General features: G+C 44.6%; 1 protein-coding gene across 2 annotated transcripts in view; it reads right to left on the reverse strand.

Annotated features, from left to right (window-relative positions):
• Positions 1-25,190, reverse strand: part of RYK (receptor like tyrosine kinase) — a 734,028-nt gene that overhangs the window by 250,262 nt on the left and 458,576 nt on the right. Inside the window, exon 8 of one of the 2 annotated variants that reach the window (XM_085634236.1) lies at positions 10,796-10,921. In XM_085634236.1, coding sequence (XP_085490362.1) covers positions 10,796-10,921 — 126 coding nt within the window. Of the gene's footprint in view, positions 1-10,795; positions 10,930-25,190 lie in introns of both variants that reach the window. The other variant, XM_085634235.1, reaches the window with a different exon arrangement.

Here is a 25,190-nt window from a genome sequence, read left to right on the forward strand (position 1 = left end):
TGCGTGTGCGATTCCTTTTGGTCCGCGGTATTGGCGTTTGCGGTTGTCTTTTTCAGAAAGACAGCACACAATAGGCCAAAGGCGGTCGCGTTGCTCTGCCCATGGCCTATTGGTGTCTGTTACCCACACGCCTATATCTGTTTTCAATTATCGTGCCCAGACACGGGCGCGATAATTGAAAACAGATCGCTCGCTGTGGCGCGCGCGCACCACTCGTTCTGCTTGTTCTTCTTCTCAGAGTTGTTATGCTGGGCTCTTTATTTTTGGGTTTTTTCCTCTTAGCAGGCCGAGGCTGGGGCTTCTCCGCGCACATTATAGCAGCAGGTTTGCACTAAGGCGCAGCAAGCCCACTTGTTTACAAGGGCGGAGTGGCCGTACCGGTAAGGTGACCAGAATTTTGAAGCCAAAAAACCGAGACGTTTCATAAAAATGAAAGAAGGGCTACAATTAAAACTCAAGTGATGTCCCTCTTCTATATCGCCAGCTTTTTCCTGTTCTCTTTTTATGTCTACTTACTTTCCGCTCCTCTCTTCAAGTCCTTCCTCTTTGTCTGTGAAGTTTGATGTCTTAGTTTGAGCAATGGCGGTGGAGTTGCTGCAGCCTACACCTCTGAAGCCTGTGCCTACTCCCCTGGAGCCTATGCCTACTCCTGCGCCCCTTCCGCTTCCAGTCACAAAGCCACCGCTGCCAGATTGCGCCGAGCGGAGGGAACAGCTACGGAGGGAACTCAGCGACTTTGCAGACTCCTGCGACCGGGAGCTGGCAGGTGTAATGGCTGCTTTTGGATGGAGCCCGGAAGCCACTGGAGGGACGGTACTGCAGCATAGGTGGCCCAAGACATGCTTACAACAGCACCAAGCTCATTCTTGATGACTTCAGCCGTCTCTGCACTGCACCAACCTCCCTTCGGCTCACCGGACACCCACTTTCACTCCCTTTTCTGACCATGGCGCCCTCTCGTCTCTTCGGGACCCTGGTGCTCTCTCGTCTCTTCGGGACCCTGGTGCTCCCCTCCCATGTGGTGTTCTGGCAGGTGGAGAGGACAAGGGAGGCGTTGGTGGAAGACCCTAGACAGGGGCACGGTGGTGTATCGGGAGTGGGTCTGTAGAGAGCATGTGGGTTGCGACCGTGTTTGGCGTGTTAGTTATTTATTTCCCATAATCGCTTCACGCTCAGACATGCATTCACTGACTCGCTTTACTTACTAAGCATAAATGTACGGGGCTACTGCAGTAGGCGTGCAAGGGGACAATGTTGATCCAGTGAGCGCCAAATGAAGGAGACCTTCATATCTAACTTCAGGTGTTGCTGCCTGTCTATCACAGTAGCCAGGTAGAACTGTCTATCACCAAGACTAGTAATAGCAGGTCAGTGCTTCTCTCCTCACTAACACCTGTGCAGTTTCCATTCCTTTTCCAGTGATCTGCACATTTTCCCCACCCTGCACATAACTTTATATGCCCAGTGCCCTCCCCTAATCTCCTCTGCTTACATTCACCGGCAAGTGTGGCAGCACCCATGAGGTGCATGAAGATCTGATCTTGTTGTTGCCCCGGTTACTTACTGGTAATCTTTATTACTAAGAGTGTAGTCTTCCTCATCACATGAGTCACTACATCATTTCTGTAGCAAGGAAGACTTACGAGGAGGTAATTGTTGTAATGGAAGGACATCCAGGTAGCCATAGGGTAGATTGTAGAATAAGGTTTATTAAGACTTGGTTACAGGATTAAGATGGAAAGTAAGTAGCAGATAGCCCCCCCAGGAGCAGCCTCCTTGATGCTCAGCCCACACACTCCAATTGACAATCTCTCAACCACACCAGGCATTCCAGCATTGCATTACCAAGCACTCCAGCATTTCACTACATCATATCCATACTGGCTGAGCAGCAGGGAACAGGTAACTGAGGGAAAGGATGCATAGTAACAATTCAAGTCACAACAGTAACGTCCGGGTTACTTACCGATAATCTTCATTACTCAGAGTGTAGTCTTCCTCACCACAGTAAAGACGTAGTGACCTATGTGGCGAGGAAGACTTACGAGGAAGTTATGACCCTGCACTCACTGGCCTCTTAGTAGCCTCGCTTTGATTCTTCTTGAGTTGACACATACTTTAGCCCCTTTCCCTTGGGCCAAACCTGACCCAACGTATGTTGGTGAGGCAGAAATAACTGGAGAGGAGCCAGGACCACCACGCTATGATCTTTCTGGTGAATTAGGATGCAGTTTCATAGAAGTGCTGCTAACTTGTCCCTTACATAGGTAGTTTGGATAGGTGAGACAAACGTGTGTTGACAAGTTCATGGGGGTGAGAAAAAAACCATCAGACTTTGGGTGACATGTGGTTGGTTGATGGGGAGCTTCATAGAGTTTCGGTGGGGTTGTAGCAGTAGGGAGATGCTGTTGGGAGCACACTGTTGATAGGGGGCTGAGCTTACGGAATACCAAAAGGGTCTGTGGTTGATGGTCGTGGGTGCTCCTGCAAAGCATTTAAGAGGAGTATTGATGGAGGCAACATTAAACAAGCATTTGCAATGCAATGGGTCTCACATTTGGGAGAGTTTGGGCTATTGGCATTGTAAATCACAATGCCTTTTATTTATGTGTTGGTTTTCTAAACAGATAAATAAAAGGCATTGTCATTTACAATGCCAATAACAAACTGTAGCAAATGAGACCTATTGCATTGTAGATGCTTGTTCATTTGGGCCAAATAGGTGTTCCTTGTCAAAAGGTTGATTAAGAATAGAGACCTTTACCTCAGGTTTGAAACCTGATATTCTTAACCATGAGTGTCTGCGTAGCAACACGCTTGTGTTTACTGCACGTGCTGCTGTGTCTGCTGCATCGAATGCACATTTGATGAAGGTATTGGTAATGAGTTTTCCTTCTTGTATGAGATCATTTGCCCCATCTTTATGCTCATTAGGCAGATATTGGATACGTTTTTCCAACTCATAATGAGCTCTATCATATCTGGCTAGCAAAGCCTGAGCATTGGCAATGTGCCAGTGATTAGCTGCCTAAGAAGCTACCCTTTTACCAGAGGCATCGATTATCATGAGGAGGGGCCTCACCTGTTTGTGAATTTGTTCTTTAACGAGCATTAGAGACCACCAAAGAGTCTAAGGGCAGTTGACCTTTGATGTAAGCAGGGTCAGTAGGTGCCGGTTTATATTTTATCTCAAGCCTGGGGGAGATAATTCTTGCCCTGACCGGGTCTTTGAAAATCTCATCTGCATGCTTAAGCATCCCCTTAAGCATTGGTAAAGTGTGTGTTGTTTTTTGAGTGGAGCTTAATGTCTTGAATAAGAAGTCCTCCTCTCAAATTTCATTATGTAATTCCACCCCACGATAGTGAGCAGCCCTATTAAGAAGCTCAATATAACTTCTATTGTCATCAGGAGGTGAGGGCCTAGATGGATACAAATCAGGATCAGTGTCTGTATGTGGATCAGTATTATAATCCTCCCATGGATCAGCATCTTGTGGCCTGTTATCATCCCCATCCCCCTCATCCTGTGGGTCGGGTGATAGTGGTGGTGGTGAATTGGTGGGGATAATAAGTAGGTGAGGATTAGTAGGTGAAGGAGGTGGAATATCAGGTGGTGATGGGTTTGTACCCATATTCCTTTTCTTTAGCTGTATAAGCTCATCCTGATGTGCCAATTTCCTTTTTTCAGGTAATTTGGCATGAATATGTCCAGTATCTGGGTTGATAACCAGTTATTTATGTTTCGGATCTGGAGGTGGAACATCGGACCGAAAAAATTTTGTTGGAGTATTTTTCTCTTTAGTTGTAGTTTTCGGCGTCGAGAGTTTCAGCTCCGAACTCTTCAGCACTGAAGATTAAGGCTTGGAAAAAGATGGAGGATGGGCATCCTTGGTTTTTGGCACTGAGGATTTCAGTTCGGTGCCAATAGGTGGCCAACTCGATCCCGAGCCGGAAGGCTTTTCTTTGTGTTTTGGAGCCGGGCCCGAGGGCGTGGTGCTCAAAACTTTTTCTTGGTGCCGAACTTGGCCCGCAGGCAGAGGAAGGACCGGAGTCATTTTAGATTTTGGTTGTTGGGACAAGGGAGTTCCTGCACTCGCGGTACGCTGACCCGGTGTAACTTGCTCCTCTTCTTCCATGTTGAAGTCTGCTTCGGACACGAAGACATGTTATGCTTCTTCGGCTCCTTGAGTGTGTTCTTGCTCGGAATCTTCTCCGAAGATGTCCGGTACAGAGCCACCTTGTTGTTGCATTTCATGACGTCGAGCCAGACGGTCACGGAGCGTCTTCTTCAATCGAAACCATCGGCACGCATCATGTCCTGGGGACAAACATAGATTGCACACTTCCTGCAGGTCGGTGCACGGAAACTTGGCGCGACACTCGGACAGAGCTTGAATGGAGTCTGTTTCACCGACTCGTAGCGAGCCCGGCGCGGGTAGGCCCAATGGCCCTCCATGAGTTTTCCAATCGAAGATTCTTGGTTCGAAACGATACACGGAGAATTGGAAACGCGATCGAGAAACAATTCCGTCGAGGGTAGCGGATTGTGTATCGAAGGGAACCCGAGAAACGGTGCCGAACCGAAGCACAGCAATTCACATCTGAGCCCGATGGCAGCAAAAAACAATTAACAATGGAGTCGATGCCCATGAGCACCATCACCGAAAGGAGGAGTCACCTACCTTGTGACTGGATAAGACTTCTTCGAACAAAAATAAGTGCAAACATCCTGACCCAACACTAGATGGCGGGCTATGCACAGCATGTGATCTACAGCTCACATGCCTTGAACATATATTTTTGTATTAAAAAAGTGTTTACTGATGAGGAAAATGTTGGGAGTGAGCGAGCTCTGAATTAGCAATGAAGGCAAGGAAAAAAAAACTATGCGGACGCACAGGGGCGGTGCTTATATGCATCTCATTCACTTACAGGGTCGAACTAAGTTCATGTGGAGCCGCATTGCACCACCCACTGGTGCATTGGCACAATACGGTTTAAATCTTCTGGATCCAGTCTAACACTCAAGACATTCCATAGAGAGGAATCTGTGGATTAAACTATCCATCAGTAGTACTTTCTTTTTAAAAAATTCAAAGCGAAACACTAGGTCGGACATTCACTTTAGTGGGTCTGCCGGTTGATTGTTAAGCTCTGAGATCGACCAGCTACACACTACCTTCCTGAGAAGCATGTGACTGCTTGTCCTACTACCTTAAGAGCTAAGTGCAGAAGGTGCACCAGTGTGCAGAGCCTCAGTAGGATGGTCCACGGACAGCAGCCGGAAACAACCTCAACCCTCACGGCTGAGGCTTAGTGCTGCCGCCCCTCCCCCATATTGGGTCTGACAGTGACCAAATAGGTTATATAATAATGACAGTGCCTCACCTTTCATGCAAGGTGGCTTGCCTTGGATTGGAAACATGTTGATGCAACTGTTAATAAATGGCATACAAGTGCATTTCCACTAATAGCCAATTGTTAAATTATGAACATGACTGTACTTCGGCACTCTTCCTTTATATTAATGACCAAGACAGATAATTTTAGCACCTCTTTACCTCCTGTAGGTAATATATAAGTGTCCTGCGCACGTTCAATGTGCAGGGTCTATTTGGCCTGTCTTGGCCTCTTGAAAGAAGGCCAACTGCTTTGGATGACGTGAAAATGGATTGGTTCTGAAAACCACCTCCTCTTTATGAATTTGAAGGTTCAGTTCAAATATGGTGAGAAATAGTAATTTGCTGACTTTGCGCATCGAAGTGATGGTTATTAGGAAGGCCATCTTTAGTTTTAGGAACCTGAGGTCTGCCTTGTGTATAGGCTCGAAGGGCTCGGTCATCAGTTGTAGGAGCACAATGTTTAAGTTGCACGATGGTGTTGAATAAACTCTGGGTGGGGCTACCTTCTTTAACGCCTCCAGGAATCTCTTCACCACTGGTACATTGAAGAAACTATTAATTGCAAGTCCTCTGGCATAACTCAAGATAGCAGATAGGTGAATCTTTAGTTTCTTGTAGATTAATCTGTTGCCCATTAGGGAGGTGAGGGTACATTAGTACGGTGATGTCCTCCATTCTGGTTTCAAACCTTCAGCGACGCTTAGAGCCAGTGCAAGTATCTGTTCCATTATGCAGTGTAGCATTTTTGTGTGCTCAGTTTTCTTGCCTCTTTGAGGATTTCCATTGTCATGTAAGGGAGCTGGAGATGGCTGAATTCAGGTATCAGGCTACTAGGTGGAGTGTGGTCGGTTTTGGGAGACCCGTTAGGCACCCCTGAATTAACAGCAGATCTTCTGTGTTTTTTAGGAGTGTTCTCTCAATCCAAGATCTCTACAAGCGCTGAGTAACATGTCTGTCAGGCACATTGTGGGGCGAGGCGGGTGAGTGACATGTCCATTTTACTGAACTTGTCTAGCACTCTTGAGATCAGGGGAATCGGTGGAAAGGCGTAGCCAAATGTCCATGACATGTCTATCGACAGGGCATTCCCCTTGAAATGGTGGTGTGGGTATCTGGGTGCAGTCTTGGCATTTTGCATTCTTTGAACTTATGAAGAGGTCTATGCTTAGATATGCTTCACTTTCCGAAAATATCGTCAAATACTTCCTGCTTTAGCTCCAAACTGTGGGATGCTTATTTTGTCTGCTTCACTGCTTTGTATACCTGGGAGGTGTTATTGCTACCAGGGTTGTAGCGCTTTGAATTTCCTATTTCCATAGGTCTTGTGCTAGCTATAATAGTTGGAAAGCTCTTGTCCCTACTTGTTTGGGCTGGCAGAACATTGTTGTGTTGTCCATCTTCATCAACACAGTTTTCCTCTTCATGTGTGCTCGGAAGACTATCAAGGATAGGAACATGATCTTTAGTTCCAGGTGTTTTATGTGTGTTGCCACCTCTGTGTGGCTCGAGAGACATCTGCTCCTCAGGTAGTTTATGTGTGCTTCCCACCTTGTGCTGGATGATTCCTTAGTTATGGTTGAAGAAGGGGTTGGTATCTGGAAGAGTCTCCCCAGGGTTACATTTTCCTTGTTGCACCAGTCCATCTTATTCTGAACTATTGCAGTGGCAGCCACTAGATCCTTCCAACGGCCAGCTACCATCTGTAGTTGTCACTCTTGGATTCGCTGCCTGTGTAGCCTTGCTTGCAGTAGGAGGGTAATGCATGAGGCCATCATGCCAATTAAGTTCATTATAGTCCTCACTATCAGAGACTGACAAATCGGGTGAAGGCGAGTTTGCTCTGCTACCGCTTTCACTCTTGTGGGCACTGGTTAGGGCTGTGTTGTCCTCTAGGTTAGGTTTGCCGCTAGAAGCACCGAATCCTGTTCTGGTTGTGGGAGAGCTTTCCATATTTATGATGAAAAACAGCAGCACCCTGAACGCTAGTGTACCCTGTTTATGATAAATCTGCAGTACTGTCTGAGTCCTTGATTCATTGGTATATGTAGGTAGGCATCCTTTAGGTCTATCATGGCCATGAAGCCTTCATTCCCTTAGTCGCGATATTACCACCTGCTGTGTTGTCATTTAAGAGTTTGGCCTTTATGAACTTGTATCTGAGGTCCAGAATTGTTATTAGGGTTAGGTCCTGTTTTGGTACTAAAATTATACAGAGCAGATGCCTCTTCCGGTCTCCCACTGAGGAACTCTATGGCTCAATTTTTGCCTTTTGGCGTGGATGTTTTAGTTGCTCTCCTCACAGCGGTGTACTCATAAGTGGTGCAAGAGGTGGTCTTTCGAAGAGTTCTATTCAGCAGCCATATTTTATTATATTCAGTATCCACTTGTCGGAGGGGATTGACCTCCACTCCTAGAGTAATCCCCCAATTCTCTCCCTCCACAGGTATTTTGTGTTGGGGGGTGTTGCCAGCGAGAGTCACTTGATTGACTGGCCTCCGCTCTTCTGGATTGACCTCTCCTACTTCCTCTTCCGCGAAAGGGCTGTCGTGCGGTCTACTGCCATTGTTGATGGGCTGTGTGGGCAGTTGTCTGTTTGTTGCCCAAACCCCTGTCGTTGTTGGGAACAGCTCTGTGTTGGTAGCCTCCTCTACCCGAGTCTCTTCTGGTAAACATGTTCCTTTGTTTAAAGAATTCTGGAATTGTAAGTCACCTATTGCCTTTGCAGATTCATGGTCCTTCTTAACCTGCTACAGTCTCCGTTCACTGCTTGCCCAAAGAGTTCCCAGTAAAAGCATCTTGATGCACAAGGCCTGTACCTCAGTCTTTAACAATGAGGCTCTCAATTATAAGTGCCTGCGTGTTTTCCTGTGCATATTTGTCTGCTTGATGTGTTGGCCGTGTCGAGTTTAGACACGATTTGGTGATGTTCGTGCCCTCTTGCATGAACGCTTCTGCCCTCTTTGTACTCTTCTGGGGAGCAGTGACATGGGAGCTTCCAGCTCATTCCATTGTTCGTGCTCATAGTGGTTGAGGAGGGTGTTACAGTTGGTAATCATCCACAGAGTTGTGGCCTCCGTCCATCTTCCTGCTCACTAGGACAATCTTATTGCTCATTCTGTGTGGTGGTGGGCCAACTGACGTTGGTGCATTGCTGTTGCCACTGTGATAGAATCAGCTGGCACAGTGCCATTTATACGAATGGGGTCCTGAAACTAGTGTGTACACTGCTTGATGCACGGAGTAACCGCCTTCACCGCTGCTGGTTCCAGAAAGGCCTTTCGTTGGTAGAGGATGCTTGGTAGCATGGGCAGGTAAAGGGTCGCCTTCTGGAATGGCATTTGTTTCTCTAGGAGAAAGCAGGAACCCTCCTCCACATTCAATTCAATCAGACAGGTGTCAGCTGCTCTCCATTGCACATGGAGAGGTCTTCTGGCAGCAAGTCTTGACGGATAGTTGTTTATACCTTCCTCTGGGGATTCAGTGTTGAGATCCTGCTGTTCTTGCTCCTCACAGGTAGCAGAGTCTTCATCTTCATAGCTGAAGACCTTTCCTTGTTCTTACTCATGTGGTTCATGCGTCAAGGGGAGTTGGGGTGAGGTGGAGGTAGAGATAGTGATTTCTTGCAGACATTATCCCCCCTTCGGATTCCACAGCTTCTGCAGGATCCAAACCTCCTTGAGGGACGCGTCAAAGTCCTTCTTCCTTAGCAAGGGTACTGCCACTTTGGCTTTAAACCATTGTTTCTTCTGCTCGACTTGGAGCCCCTTGTGTTCAGCATTGGTCAGCAACAGTGCCTTCATCCATCTAGTCTGTGGCTCTTTGGCTTGTGCTCCTTTTGCTTCTACCTTTCTTTGATACCTATGGGTGTCGAGGAGGTTTTCTGAGGGTTTTCCCTTTTCGGTGTCCTTTTATTAGGACACGTGGGGCTCCTTGGATTTAGGCCGTTCTTCAAGTGTCAAAGATTTCAATGTCCGCACTTGGGCGCGCTTAGCGTAATCAGTCAGTGGGCCTCTGGGGCTTATTTACTTACCTTCAGGTTCTTCAGTGCTCAGGTTTCTTTGCTGCCCTCGTCGTGGCCTCCAGCCCCTTGATGACACCCTCCTTGGGGTCCGACTCTCCTCCTTGCACCATCTCGGGTCCTCTGGGGTTCTCCCCCTTTTCCTCGCTTGACAGGCACAGATTCCTCAAAGACTATTGTTTTATCTGCTCAACCATGAAATAGTGTGCTAGGCATGGCCTCTGCTTCACCTTCAGTGTCTTGGGTTAGAATTCAGCACAAGCCTCGCAAGTGCAGATCTCATGTGGGTCTTTTTGTGCAAAATTGTGGTGAGAGTTGTTGCAGACCTCAAAATGGGGTATTCTCTATGCCCCCCTTCCATCCCGCCTCAGTACATTCTCCAGCCACTTGTTCCCGGTCCGATGAGACCCCCTAGTACTGAGAAGGGGTCCACCAATGCCTTGAAACCCTGTGGTGTTCGGTGATAGTTGAAAGGAAAAACAGGGAAGTACTGACTATCAGTCGTGTTGTTCAAATTTTTCTCTTAGCTCCTCCATCTAGCGTCCAGACCTAACGACGAAAAAAAGAATCAGAAGATGGCAACAATGCACAGGAACGTACGTGGCACACGTCTTGGAGCATAGAGAGGATCGACTTCCGACCAAATGGTGGTCGAAAAAGCCCAAAGGAGGTCACAATTCCGGACTTGACCACTAAATGAAGGAATAATACAAAGCAAGTGAATCCAGAAAAGGATTCATGTTGCAAATGTTTTAATGCTGGCAAGTTAGAAGTTTGCAGGACAATTGCAGATCTACAAGGTTTAAGAAATATGCACTGTCTAGGGTAGAAAATCCAAGGGCTATGCGTACAGAAATGTGTTCTTTTGAATCAGCCAGGGTTTTGGTTTTTATTTTAACCCAAGGCCTCGCTAACATTTCAGATGCCAAAGTAGTGCACGTAAGCCCATACACAAGAAACTTACATTAAGCGTGTGTTCACTATTAAATTATTTGCAATGGTGTACGGTACTTCTTGGGTGGTGCCACAGTCTCCTTATAATTAGGTTGAAGAAACTGAAAGGGATCAAGTACATTTTAAAGTAAACACAAGCGATACAAAGGAGGATTCTTGATGACCCCCTTCTGCAAAATGGGAGACAGAGAATCTTGCAAAGATGTTAAAAAAGTAGTTCAATCAACTATCACATTTAAGGCATTCAGCCCAAAAGGGAATTTTTACTTGAATGATTTAATCGTTTGACAAGGCTATGGAGTTCTTATTGATGCACACTGTACTGCTTTCAGCTAAATGATACATTTAAAAAACAAAGTGCCTCACAGTATTTTCACGTTGCATCAAGACCCAGGTATAAAAAATAAAGCAAGTATCGTACCCTCTTGCAGAACATCTTGTAGAGTGACCCGCTCCCTGGAAATGGCAATATCTTTTACTTTTGCCTTGGCCTCCATGAGGGTGACACTTTTCAGGTCATTCTTCTCTATCCGTAGTGATGGATAACCTGAGGAGCCAGCAGATCCAAACAAAAGAAGTGTAAATAGCCTTATTACAAAAAGCATCCACTTTGTGTTCATGAGGGTTCTTCCAATCACATTTTACATTTATCAAAGTTAATGTATTAGGCAGGAAACAGATAGAAGGACAACCCCTCTTAAACCTGCATGGGAAGAAAATATATCAGCTTGTTTTCTTGGCCAATGGGGACACAAAACATACAATCAAATTAATTAATTACAAGCTAAAAGATTTGGCAGAAAATGGGGAAACGGTCGGAATGTGAAAGCAGGAGGGTAATTTTCCTTAGTCTGTACTCCCAGGAGCTGGAACAAAATTCCTGTATCCATCGGGACCACCATAACCCTCCTCCAATTTAATAATCAGTTGAAGATACACCTTTTTAAAGAGCACTGCATCATAAACCAGTAACAGAACACTTCTGCTTCGAGAACCAGCTCCGCCTGACAACACTCACTGACAGTATATTTACCTTTGCAGCCCCTTAGCTAGATACGTGCTGTACAAATAACATGCATATATTTCAAATATTTTCTTTGTAATGAACTTTGTGAGAAACTCTATCATCCCAAAAACACAAACTTACATTAAGAAATCAAGATTCAAGACTAACATCCGTCCCTGTCTGGTCAAAACATGAAACGGAGAACTCTGATCTCCCTTCTGAAAGATGAATAAACATTAGGGAACGCCAATAGCATTAATGCACACTCTACTGCTATAGACAAGCTTCATTAAACATCTTCTGAAACTCACCAGCCTGTCATAAATTAACAATTCTGGGGCTCGTTCTAATTTCTGTCAAAGTCCCTTTACAAGACTCAAGTGGTATATTCTGCTTTATTCCGCCCTTCTTTTTCAGGAATACAGTGTTGCAATCTTGAGAAGTGTGATTTTGCTTTTAGAAAATGCATTTATTGTACTTTATTTCTTTCCTTTTTTTGGCCCCTGTTTGGTATCTTCATCACTTACACCCTGGTTTAAGCGTTAATGTTTGTGGTTCTCACAAACTGATTGTCTTTTGAGAGCTGACTGTTGGTGATGTAGTAAGAAATAAACTGATCTTCAGGTACTGAAGATTAGTTTATTTCTGATCTTCATGTACCTGAAATTCCGAGCGCCATACATGGATCCCGGACATCTGATTTGTACAACTGGAGATTTGGGAAATGCGTGGAGTTTGGCAAATCATTACATATATGGCTACAGCATTTTTCAAAATGCATGCACCTAATGTATGTCGATTGTATTGTACAGAGCCAAATACTCATTTTTGCACGATCTCTATATAAAACGGTTTCAAAAGATATAATTTGTTAGGCCAATATGAAGCAAGTTACTTACCAGTAACAATAGTTTTGAAATTAGAGCGTTGACCATAGGTGGAGGCACTCATACACCCACAATGGCAGACTATGATGCAATCACCTTCAATTACTATTTCCAAACAATGTAAAAAGTATGTGAGCAATGGTATAATGGAGATATTTGCAAACTGAAAAAAGAATTAACTGGACATGAAGAGGATGTTGGCACCGGAAGACATGTGCATCAACACTGAAAAGGGACTGAAGTGAATTTCCGTTGTTTTTTCTTATCAAGATATTTTGCAAAAAATGACAACAAATTTAAATCCAGCGTCTGTGGATATCAATTCATTAGTACATTGTTAGGCTTCAAATTTGTCAGTCACACCTAGAAACAAGAGTGAGCAGCACCTTAGACATAAGAGTATACACACCATTTTAAAAAAATTATTATTTTCCAGTCTTCGAAATTGAAAACAAATTCATCACTTTTATGTGAAAAAATGAAACAAATTACTTATCTGTTACAATAGTTTTGCAACTTAAAGCAATTGTAACTTCACATACTTTGGATTACTCTCCCAAGCTCTTGGTTGGCTTCAAAAAACATGTTGGGGAAAATAAATCTTTGGTTCTGGGTATCAACCATTGGTGGAGTTAGTATTGCACATTGGGATGTCGACCACAAGCACATACCATTGCAGTATCCTCTAGCATTCTCTCTTTGATTTTCTGGTTCAATCAATCAATACAAACGTTATGCGGTTTAAAAATAAATAATAAAATACATAAAAATGCAACAACTCCATCACAAGCAAATAGCTACAACCATTACATATAAATACCATTAGATGCAGAGAGCAAAAAGGATCACAAATAGATAAATATCATACGCAATCAAATTCCATCCGAACAATCAGTAAAAGCTCATGGTACCACTGCTGGGGCAACTACCATCGTCTACGATAAATAAATCAGAAAGCCATCTCAAAACGTTTCTCAAGATGCCAACATACTACGAGTGTATGACTGCTAACCAGTGAATATAGACTAATAATACAATTTATGTATCTTCAGCATCGTCATACACAGGGCCTACAAGTTCCCTAGTTAACAATTGATCATGACAGGGCAAGGTACAATAAAGAACATTAAAAAAACAAGGATCACAGCTGAAACCACAAACCTGATTAGATTGCATACTGGATCTACTACGAACTGCACACTTAGAGAACGATCCAACCGCTGTATAGATGTTAGGGTGACACATTTTGTAAAATCAGTAAGGCACGCCTATATTGTATAAAGTGGCACTTTTTTTCAATACGGTCATGAGAAACCATCTAGTGTTTTTAATATAAAAGCCACACAAAAAAATGCGAAATGCAAACAAGGTTGGGGAGGTGGGTTGTCACAGGACAAGGTGGTACATTGGTAACCCAATGCTGACCTAATAGGACACAGACAATTTCTGATAGTTTCGAATCGGAATCTCAACAGCAGCCCTCATTCCCATGGATTAAGTGTGGTAACCAAATAATGTTCTACAGCCATTGAGGGGTTTTTGAGACTCCACCACTGCCCCCTGACTTATTCTTTCCTCAAGGAAAGCAGTTTTCAGCCAAAGCACATCCGATTTCCTAATGCTTTTGGGGGTCATCAAATAAGGCTGGTCAGCCCAGGCTTAGAAAAGTAGATTTAATGTGCAAAAGCCATGGAATAGGTCTTCCTTGTCACAGTTCAAGTAGTCCAGAATAAGTAGTTGATTAAAAATCGCCTTTTGATTGCCCCACATTTGCAACCAGTTTCTAAGGAGCAAGCCCAATTAAATCCTCACTATAACTCATCCCAAGCTCTTTGTGGCACACAAAATATGGACAACAGGGTGGTTGGGGTAATAACCTGCAACAAAAGCGGTTTTCTTCAGTCTGAAGAAATACAGCATTGTAGTATCCCAGCCCTGGCGCCACAGGGATGCGCTGAGTATTGTATATTGCTAAATGTGCTATTTAGGTACTGTTCGATTAAAAAGAGCACCAATCATTTTAACACAGTTTAGACATCTAACAGTGATGTTACTGTTCCAGGTTCCGGATGTGTCAAAGTTTATACCTAGGGAAGGAAAACTGGTAACCACTGACAAGACATTTCCATCACTCATTTGGTCTCACATCTGATTTCTTATCGCCCCAAATCATGTGACCATATTTACTATAATTGATATCCACAAATTGGTCAAAAAGGTATAAAAAAAAAAAAAGACTGCAAAAGCCGCTAAAGACCCAATTGTGTCTAAACTAATAAAGCAGCATCTGCGTAGAATAGAGCAGGCACCGACTGCCTCCCTACATTCTGCCTGATTTGTACCAAATGGGTGCTATGGTTGTTTATGTGAACAGCACTTAAAATGGTTGGAACTCATACTGGGCAAGGAGTAGACTGCAGAAAAATGCTGTACCCATCGTTCAGCAGCAACATGTCCACTCAAAGGAGTCTTGCTGTGGAAGAGCATCCAACGTGGGTTATGGCTGACCAAAAAAGTCTGGCATCTTGAAGTTCGTTGGCTTCCAAAAGAGTACTTTGGTTATTAGCCCTAATCTCTTCCTTCTAAGTGCGAAGACTACATTTATAACTAGCCCTACGTGCTCTGATCCAGTCATTATTCCTGGATATAAAAGACAATGTGCTGCTCAACCTTCTGTTCGCAGCTGAGCTACAGGAATCAAACCATCTGGGAACTGGCTTTTCCATAGACACTGGTTTCAGACGCATATCTTTCACTATACAGCATAAATTAACAAAAGCCTGTAACACCCTTGATGCCTTAGCTAGGTAAAGTTCAAATAATAATAGTTGTTGATTAGCACTGAAAGGAATTATGTTTTGTTTCGCAATTTCCAAACCAATCTCTTGTTGTTATCCTTGGTAAACATTTGGATACCCATAACAGACCAGGTTATAATAGGGATCAAAGAGCAATCAATATTAAAGAAATGGGATTATGATCACCAGAGCAAAGATTAACAGTCTCACATTTATTGATTAAAAGAATCTGAGATCTGAATATCAAAATATGGTCAATGACTGTGAAACAGCCATGACCAAAACAATTGCAGTACAGAATGGTATTCAGATGGACTACGTTTGTGGGTACTAATTAGGCCCCTTTCCAAAATACAATTGGCCAACTTTTGCCCCCTCTTGATAGACTCAAATGACAGATCGGGTTGAGTACACATCTGAGACTCCAAATCAAAGCTTTCGATGGTTACCAAAGCATTAAAATCTCCACAGATTAAAAAACACTCTCCTGTAAAAAAAATATTCTATGAGAAGCAAGCAAATTATCCATTACTTCAAAAAATATACCAAAGTTTGTAATGTTAAAATAAGAAAAATCATCATTATAAAATTTAACAAACAAACAGAAAAAGGATTACAACATTCAATGTACAGCCTTTCCACCTGGCGTGGAGAATCCGAGATGGCTGCACTCTTGATATCTGCCCGGCTTGATTTCTGCCACGGTCATGTCGCTCTGCTGTACTTCAAAATATCTCCCATCTTAAGGCCCCTTCAAGCGTTGAAGCCAAGGTCCTTTTCCTTGCAGCTGGTCACACCCACCATTAAAAACTGGTGCGTGATATATATATATATATATATATACTTTGTAGCTGCGCATGTTGTTTTTCTACAAACTCAGCTCTGCAATCCTACGACCTCCCAACAGGTCTCGCAAAATTAATTAGTTAAATGTAGTGATAGCATTTTCTCCATGAATTGCTCCGGCCAGGTATTACAGACAAGTTGTAAATTTTAAATTTGACCTCGTTGCTGCTTTAACTCTGATATTGAGCAAGTACCACTTTGTGGATGGAACTCCGCGGAGTGAAACTCTGCAAACTCCGCCCACCCTACGGCTGTCTGCATATTCATCATTCATGGATGTAAATCTGATCTGAGGGAGTCTTGTATGCATCATAAATGTCTCGAGCACAGACTACGGAAAAGTCAATTCTATTTTATTTGTCATTTGACTTACTCTTAAGCCCATGACATTCAGATAGATCTGCCTTCCTGTGCCAGTAAGAGTCTTCCCATAGCGACTCAAGATTTCAGGTTGGGCGGGACTGGTTAGAATAAAGGGATAGATGTTCCATGGAGATTCTTCAATATTCTAGACCTTTCCCTGGTAATGTATACTGTGCTATGCCTAAGAGACAAACTAAGCGTATGTCTCAGGAATTGGGAGGAGATGTTCAGCAAAGAGTTTCCAATGAAGGAATGATTGACTGGACTTTGTGGAGCACTAAGGCTACTCCAAGGAGTGTACCAGTGCTATATAAAGATAAAACAAACCAGCCAACAGTCTAAAGTAGCAAATAGCCTAATTTTTAGAAATACACTGAGCAGTATCTTATTGCTGGTGCAGCGCAGGTTCACAAGGAGAAGATTCCATGCCTTGGTGGCCAGTAGAGAAAATGAAAGGCATCCCAACCTGGAAGGACTAAACCTGGGAATGTGTGGCAACAAGACCGCAGAGGATCTAAGAGTTCTGGCTGGTCGTTAATGGAGAACATGGTCCGAGGGGTACTTAGGACCGGAATTGCAAAACGTGCGATGAGCCGTAACTAAGCGACAATAACGCAGGCGACCTGCACATAATGTGCAAAGTTTCGATAACGTGAGATCTAACTAAATACTGGAACATAATATATTTTGCAAAAATTGTATACTTTTGCAGTGAAGGCGTAGAGTTCGGCTGTGTATTAGACCAAAGGACTTCAATGATTTGGAAAGAAAACACAGCATTTGTTGCATTGGGGCTATAGGCACAGCTGCCACAGAATTTCCTCTGAATAAGAACCCAAATTCATCTGCACAGGCCTAACAGATTCCTACATTCTGCCAGGGAGGTAAAACTAACAAGCTCTCAACACACAAAGGAACTATCAGGTCAAACGGCTTTTTTAGTATTAGCAGTCAAAAGGTGTAATGTGCTTCCAACTGCATGGAGATTATAGACAACTCTTTTGAGCAAGGTAACCTGAACAGTGGGAAGTCAAAACAGTTGACAATATGGAAAACAGATACGCTATTTAAATAGCAGAACAGAACAAGCAAATCCAGGACACTCACTGAAACCAACGTTGTTGGACAGAAAGGTTTATTCTAATACCCTCTGGAAAATGCTTTAATCCAATTGTATAATTTTTTCTTCAATTTGTTGCTCCAGACAGGAACCGACCATATGCAAATTAGTCCTTGCACTGTTCCAAAATGGGCAGTCCAACCAAACTGCTAGGTAACGTCCTCTCATGGGAAAACAAGACTACCTGAAGCACAGAAAGGCTGTTAAAATTTCCAATACAAAAACAATGTTAACTATTGGAGGACGGCTATCATACAGTATGTGAAACAATCAGTCACAGCAACCTGCACAGAGTTAACATACAGCCTTAAAAGCAACCTCAAATAATATAGCATCAATTGCGAACACTACAAAATGTGCTTCGGAGCCTAGCTTCACTCCTTCACTAATCTGTGAGCAATAAGAACATACTTGACAAACATGAGATTACCAAGGGCCGTCCCGAGCTGTTAAAGAGCTCTTGAATTTCTCAACGTGCTGAAAGACAACCTGTCTTCAATGGGTAGCATAACACAGATGCATGGCTTTTATAACTGTCCCCTCAGGCAGTACTTCTCAGTTATTGGCCTAAAAACCAGTTTGAACAATGTTTATGTAGGTGCTGGCCCTGAGCCCAGATTCATTATTTACGTGATAACTTGCCTGGCTGACGTCAAAACTTACAGAGGAATTTCTTGCTCCTTTAAGGATCAGTACCTGCTCTTCCGAAATCTGCAAAACACTTGAGATTCAGCTATCTAGACAAAAGGCCAACAAACTTTATAGCTTATTTGCACTTTCACACTGAACGTAATGTGATTCATTGCTCCTTTTCCCTAAATATCCCATTTGTAAACTCACTCACATAGCACTGGGCCCACCTGGTCTTTAATGAAGAGATTAGTCAGCCCAGGTTAGATAGTCAGGAAAAACAATAGGTGTATGCATTGTTGCAACATTACTTTAGCCACATAACTGAGGGCCCTGATAATATGAAAGTTGATCTGACTAAGAACCACACAAATTTGGTGCATATGTGGGCTGTACAGCCAGTGGCGGCTGGCATCTACGGGGGAGTGGTAGGCAGGCAAATGGGTGGTGGGTAACAAAAAATAAATACCTGCGACATGTCCAACTGCGACCCCTTCCTCGCAGCACGTCTTCCTCCTGCAGCTCGAGCCCCTGAGAAGTGCCTTAACCAATCCTGGCGCTGCTCTTATGCTGTAAATGCAGCACCCTGATTGGAGGGAGTGGACTCATTCACCGCTCCCAAGGACACTAAAGCCCTGCACTTATTCTAACCCAGATGTATTTAGACAGCTGGGTTAGAGGTTTTAAAGTGCGCATGTCTGGCTGGTGATGGAGCAGGGGAAAAACAAAGTATTGTACCCCCTTCGAAGTTAATGACCTCATACCTTCAAAAACACTACCTGTTTGAATGCATGAATTAATCAATAAATGCACCTTTAATTAGACACTACACGCGGGATACTAACTGGCATTGCAAAAATCTAATTTATTTACAAATGTGAAATTAAATTAACATAGGTTTGTGATTCGTGTAGGAAGTAAATTGCATGTATTTCGTTTGTAGTCAAATATATTGTGGCAAAGAATGCAGATGGTAAGTAAAATGGCTTCAAATGTCACCTATGCTAGGTAACACCTAACACGGGTCATTAGAATGGTGGGTGGTAAACAGAAGGGCTTATTTTCTATGTCTAATTTTTGCTATGTTGTTTTATATTAGTTCCGTTCGGGCCTGCTAGGCCTCGCTGGGAAAATGGCCGCTGTCGAGAGACGTGATTGCGTGCGCAGAATAAACATCCCCCGCGCATGAGCAGAGTGGAAGTTCCAGTCACGAGTGTGTGGCCTATGCCCGGAGTGAGAGATGTCAAGGACAGACTGACCTAAGACAAGAGTTGTGCCAAAAAATTCTGCATGAAAGCCTGGGAACAGATGGGAGACTCGAACTCCAGAAGATGAACCAATTCATGACTATCGAAATATGTTGCAAATATATTAAAGTTAAAAAGGACTTGTGGACTTGATGAATCACAAGAGTTTTGTATGAATGGATTATTTGCAGAACCGGTTCACGCAAGGAGGACAATGAGGTGACCATGACCACCCCTCCAATGGACCAATCAGGATGAATGTAGCCCCTAAAAAGTTTAAATTTTGGGTATAGCAAGTTAGTGAAAGGGTATAAAAGAGCTTGTGCTTACAATTATAGGGTTCGGAGCACTTATTCTACATCGATCTATTCAACACAACACTCTGTTGAGACATTTTTCTTCCTGATGCTGAAAAGACTGACAATTTTGGACTTCGAACTTTGATGGGGAAAAGGAACGAGACCGTCGCGGGATTCTAGCCTGGGAGGAATACGTCCGAGGGGGTTAGAGGGACAGTCAGTCAGTTTTGGGTACCTATCCTGTGATCTTCGATTCATGTTCTGGTGAATCATTCTCCTCATCGCCCTAAGGCCAAGGGTAATGAGTATTTTCCGTTTCTATTCAAATCTTTACTTAAATGCTTATGAAAATAATGTTTAGAATATTTGTCTAATAAAATTTTGCTTATTCAATTTATTCAATGAATCTAGATAAATTCTCATGTTAACTCAAACTGAGTCTGGGGTTATTAGAATTAAAGTTATGATCAATAATTGTTAAAAGGTTTTAATTGTGATTGAGCTGGACTTAATCGTCATCAACGGATTCCTACTAGTTGGTCCATCGACCCACATAGCGGAGTACCTTGATGTTTAGAACCGACAATTCCATAGTCAAATGTATATAGTTATTATTTAGGTAAAAATATTAACAAGGTACCCTGTATGTCTTGCAGCTCGTCTACTTATCACTGATCCAGAAAACTGAGTGAGTGTGTGTTTCGGTGTTGTGGGTCCCACCGATGAACAAGCGGTGTAAGGGTTTTTCTGAGTTGATGTCATAAGGAAAGGTTTTTATAATAGCCGCGCTGCAACACTGGCCGTAGCAAGACGGCCAGCCAAAAAGACATGAGCACTCTGAAAAGTGTTGAGGAAGCCCACCCCAATCTTGTCACAAATTTAGTACCATTTTATTTATTCTGGGGCATGGAGGGACATTTTAACCAGTGGGGCCATATATATGGATAATAAAAAGGTGAGGGGAAAAAACTGTTTGGATAAGGAATCAAGTACAACAGGTTCAGAAAAACATATGTGGTCAACTGGTTTGCCATTTCCTCAATAAAGGGGTAATCCATCTGACTATCTTTTGTACCTCACTACATGTTTTGCAAATGCAAATGCTGCCACCAAAGTGATCTCAATGGGGATATTTTCTAATCCTTGGGATTTGAGATGTACTTTTAAAAAGTGATTTAGTGAGGATGCAAGTCAACTTTCTTTAATTTTTGAAGAATTGACCCGCTGCTTCATCTTCTCGACGTGCTGGTCGGAATCCCTAAAGGAATTTGATGGAGCAAGTTAAATGAGCTTAATATATGTAATAAGCCTGTGAAAATGAAAAAACGAGGAATGCCCCCAAACAAGGAAAAATGGAAAATGTGCCTTTCATTTAACATGCGAATTGATGGGCATGATTATTTTTTTGTATTAAGCATCCATTTCTATCGTATTTACATTGTCAAGCTAAACTAGGCCTCATTTCTCCATTTTCTACATTGCCTCTATTTCGATCGGTCTTAAACACGCACATTGGCAAGATGCTGAATGATGCAGTATTAAATAATTCACGTTAGCTTCATTATACATGTCATCTTTGTAGAATGTGCCGACTTTAATATGCTTCCTTTCATTCCTGAGCTACATGTTCTCATTGTATTTGGCTAGATTTTAGATGCAATTTATTCACAGTAATAAATACCAAGAGTATATTAAAAGGACAAGATACTTTCCTTCGGTAACGATTTATCTGTAAGAGACATATATTAGTTAAAGATTCCTTACATAAGAATTACCCCCAGGCGTCAGACTGGATCCGGAGAATTACAATGTCCGTCGTGGTGGTTGCCGGGATGACATCTCATTGCCTACTTAGACACTGCCACTGTGCACTGAAGTCAGTTCTGACACGACTTTCCACGCCAGAAGCGCAGAGCCATGAAAGACTGACCACTGGTGCGCCACACTAGGACCCTATAAGGGTGTCCCTAACTCTAGAAGTCAGTTCGCAGAGTGGGGAGGATTGGTGGGGCAATAAGGAATCTATAACTAATATATGTCTCTTACAGATACATGGTTACCAAAGGCAAGTAACTTGTTCATCTGAAAGAGAATATTAGTTATAGATTCCTTATCTTACAATAGATACCCCAGCAGAATCTATGTCGCATTCCCGCCGTCTTTTTCCCTGCAGGGAATCACAACGCGGTCGTTACAACGACCGCGGTGTGATTCCGCATACCATTACTCCGCAAGTCGGAACAATGACTTGCGGAGGGGGGGCGCTGGATGTTGGAGTAGAATAATTTACTATTCCAACTCCAGTCTGTGCGGACACTAGGGAAGGTGTTGGATTTTAAATCCAACACCTTCCCCCCCCCCCCTCCGCAAGTCGTTGTTCCGGCTTGCGGAGTAATGGTATGTGGAATCACAACGCGGTCATTGTAACAACCGCGTTGTGATTCCCTGCGGGGAAAAAGTTTTGTGGTAAACGTTGTTTACCACCCCAGCAATACCATCCCTGGAGGACGGCCTGCGAACCAAGTTCACACCAGAAAATCCTGGAGAACAGAACTAGCAAAGTAGCCGTCCATCCGGACTGGACTATCCAGGCTGTAATGTCTGGTAAACGTGTGCATAGAAGCCCATGTGGTCGCCTGACAGATCGATGAGTGGAACTCTCTGCGACAAAGCAGTGGTTGCTGCCGTAGCTCTAGTGGAATGAGCGCGCAGCCCCACAGGCCAAACCGTAACAAATCTTGATACAAAGGACTGCCCATCGAGAGATGGTACGCTTCTGAACAGCCCTACCTTTTTTTGCGCCGACATAGCAAACTAAGAGTTGATCATCCACCCAGAAATCTTTTGTGTGGTCAAGGCAGAAGGACAGCGCATGTTTTGGGTCCAGACGGTGGAGTCTCTCCGCCTCCTTGGAAGGGTGCAGAGGTGGGGAAAAAGGTGGGCAGAGTAATAGTCTGCCTGATGTGAAAGGGAGTGACTACCTTAGGCAAGAAAGAGGATCTTGTTTGGAGCACCACCTTGTCCGGATGGACTGAAAGGAAAGGAGGCTTAGAAGAAAGGGCATAAAGTTCACTCATTCTGCGAGCAGAGGTGACGACAACAAGAAAGGCAGTCTTCAGAGTGAGAAGCCTGAGAGGACAGTTGTGATGAGGCTCAAAGTGAGCATACATAAGGTGAGAAGTCAAGACAAGGTTCAAGTCTGACCGAGGCATTATGAAAGGAGATGGAGGAAAGAAATGAAAAATGCCTTTAAAGAAGTGACTTACAATAGGGGACTTGAACAAAGAGGGCTGATCTGTCAGCCGAAAAAAAAGCAGAAATGGCTGCCAGGTAGCCTTTAAGAGTGCCCAGAGCAGAGCCCTGCTGGGCCAAAGAAAGACGGAATAAAAGAACCTCAAAGCCTATGCTGTGCACCATGCAACAAACTTAGTCCATCAACAGGTGTACACCTTTTTAGTGGAGGGATGCCTGGCTGCCAAGTTAACATTACAAACTTCAGGAGGAAGGTCCAAAGTGGTCAACTGCAGCTGCTCAAACTCCACGCAAGGAGGTGGAGGCTGGACAGGTTCGGGTGAAGGACTGTTCCCTGCTGCTGCAACAGAAGATCCTCCTGAAGGGGCAGTCTAATCGGAGGATCGATGGCCATGCTCAGGTTACCAGACTCTTCTTGCTCAGTCCGGTGCCACAAGAATGAGTTGGACCCAGTCACGCCTGATCTTCTACAGCACTCGGGGCAGAAGTGGTACAGGCGGAAAGGCATACAGGAGGCTGCAGCTCCATTTGTGACGAAAAAAGTCGCAGAGAGAGTGCCACCTTGCAAACTCCAAAGCGCAGAAGTGCTGACATTGCACGTTCTCTTCGGTGGCTAACAGATCTAACCAAGGCTCTCCCCACTACTGAAAGATACCTCGCACCACCTCTGAGTGAAGAAGCCATTCGTGATCCACCAGGCCCGACGGCTAAGTTTGTCCACCCTGGTGTTCAGAGAACCCGCCAGGTATTGAACCACCAGGGTTATGCCCTGATGTTCCACCCATGTTCAATGGCGAAGAGCCTCTTGACAAAGGGTCCACGACCCTACCCCGCCTCTTTTGTTGCAGTACCACATGGCAGTGGTGTTGTCTGCGAACACCTGCACTGCCTTCCCCTTGAGGGAGGGAAGGAATGCCTTCAGTGCCAGGCGAATCACCCGGAGCTCCAACAGGTTGATCTGGAGACCGGACTTCGCCGGAGACGAGACTCCTCTGATCTCCGACTCCCTCAGGTGGCTGCCCCATCCCAGGAGTGATGCATCGGTCACCACCGTAAGGTCTGGTTGGGGAAGGAAGAGGGAGCTGCCTCTGACTCAATTCTGGTTTGTTAACCACCACTGCAGCTGATGCGCAGACCCTCCATGTTGTCTGAAAGATTCCCCTGATGCTGTTCCCACTGGAACTCCAGGTCCCACTGCAGAGCCCGCCTACGCCATCTGGCTCGATCTACCAGCAGAATGCACGCGGCCATGAGGCACAGCAGCCGCAGAGTCATTCTCTCCGAAATCTGGGATAGAGGCTGAAACATCAGTATCATAGCCCGAATGTCCCAGACTCGCTACTCTGGAGGATAAGCCTGAATCTGCACTGTGCCCTGAGCAGCTCAGATGAAAAGAAGTGACTAAGAGGGATTCAGGTGTGACTTCTGCACGTTGATAGTGAATCCCAGTGAATGCTGGAGGCCCGTCGTATTCTGGAGGTGGGAGACGACCGCCTGGGGCGAGCCAGTCTTCAACAGCCAGTCGTCTAGATAGGGGAAGACAGGAACCCCCGATCTGCGCAGATGAGCTGCGACCACCGCCATCACTTTCGTGAAAACCCGAGGGGCACTAGTAAGGCCAAAGGGGAGCACGGTGAACTCAAACTGCTCGTGGCGTACCATGAACCGTAGGCACGCCTTTGGGAAGGCAGGACCGGGATGTGAAAATTAGCATCCGCGAGTCTAACACTGCTATACAGTCTCCAGGGTCGAAGGCAGACAGGACCTGAGCCAAGGATAGCATTTTGAACTTCTCCTTCCGGAGGAAGCGGTTGAGGGCCCTGTGGTCCAAGATAGGACGCAGGCCTTTGTCCTTCTTGGGTACCACAAAGTAGTGGGATACCAACCACAACCTACTTCTGACGCAAGTACCCTCTTGATAGCTCCCTTGGCCAAGAGAGCTGAAACTTCTCCTGGCGAGAAGCGCCAAACGATCCTCCGACAAGCAATTGAGAGACCGTGGCATGGAGGAAGGGTTAGTCTGGAAGGGGAGGGAGAATCCCCTTCAAACTATCTGCAAAACCCACCTGTCTGACGTGATGAATTGCCAGCGTGCGAGGTGATGGCGAATCCTGCCATCCATTGGCTGCTGATGGCCCTCAAAGGTCAGACTAGGAGGGTTTGGAGGCTGATGCAGGGGGGGAAAGGATGGACTGGCCTGCCCGCTGGTTCCCAGAACCACTTCACTGGGTCCCACGTCCGTGGCCACGCAGAGGCTGGGCATCTTGCGTGGCCCGGTGGGTGGACGGGGTCGGACGTGGTGGGATGCCCCTTCCGTAGCCACAAAAGTGACGAAAGGCAGACTGTGGAGGACACAAGGCCTAAGGAT

The sequence above is a fragment of the Triturus cristatus genome, chromosome 11 (genome assembly GCF_964204655.1).
Source record: "Triturus cristatus chromosome 11, aTriCri1.1, whole genome shotgun sequence".
Lineage (NCBI taxonomy): Eukaryota > Metazoa > Chordata > Amphibia > Caudata > Salamandridae > Triturus > Triturus cristatus.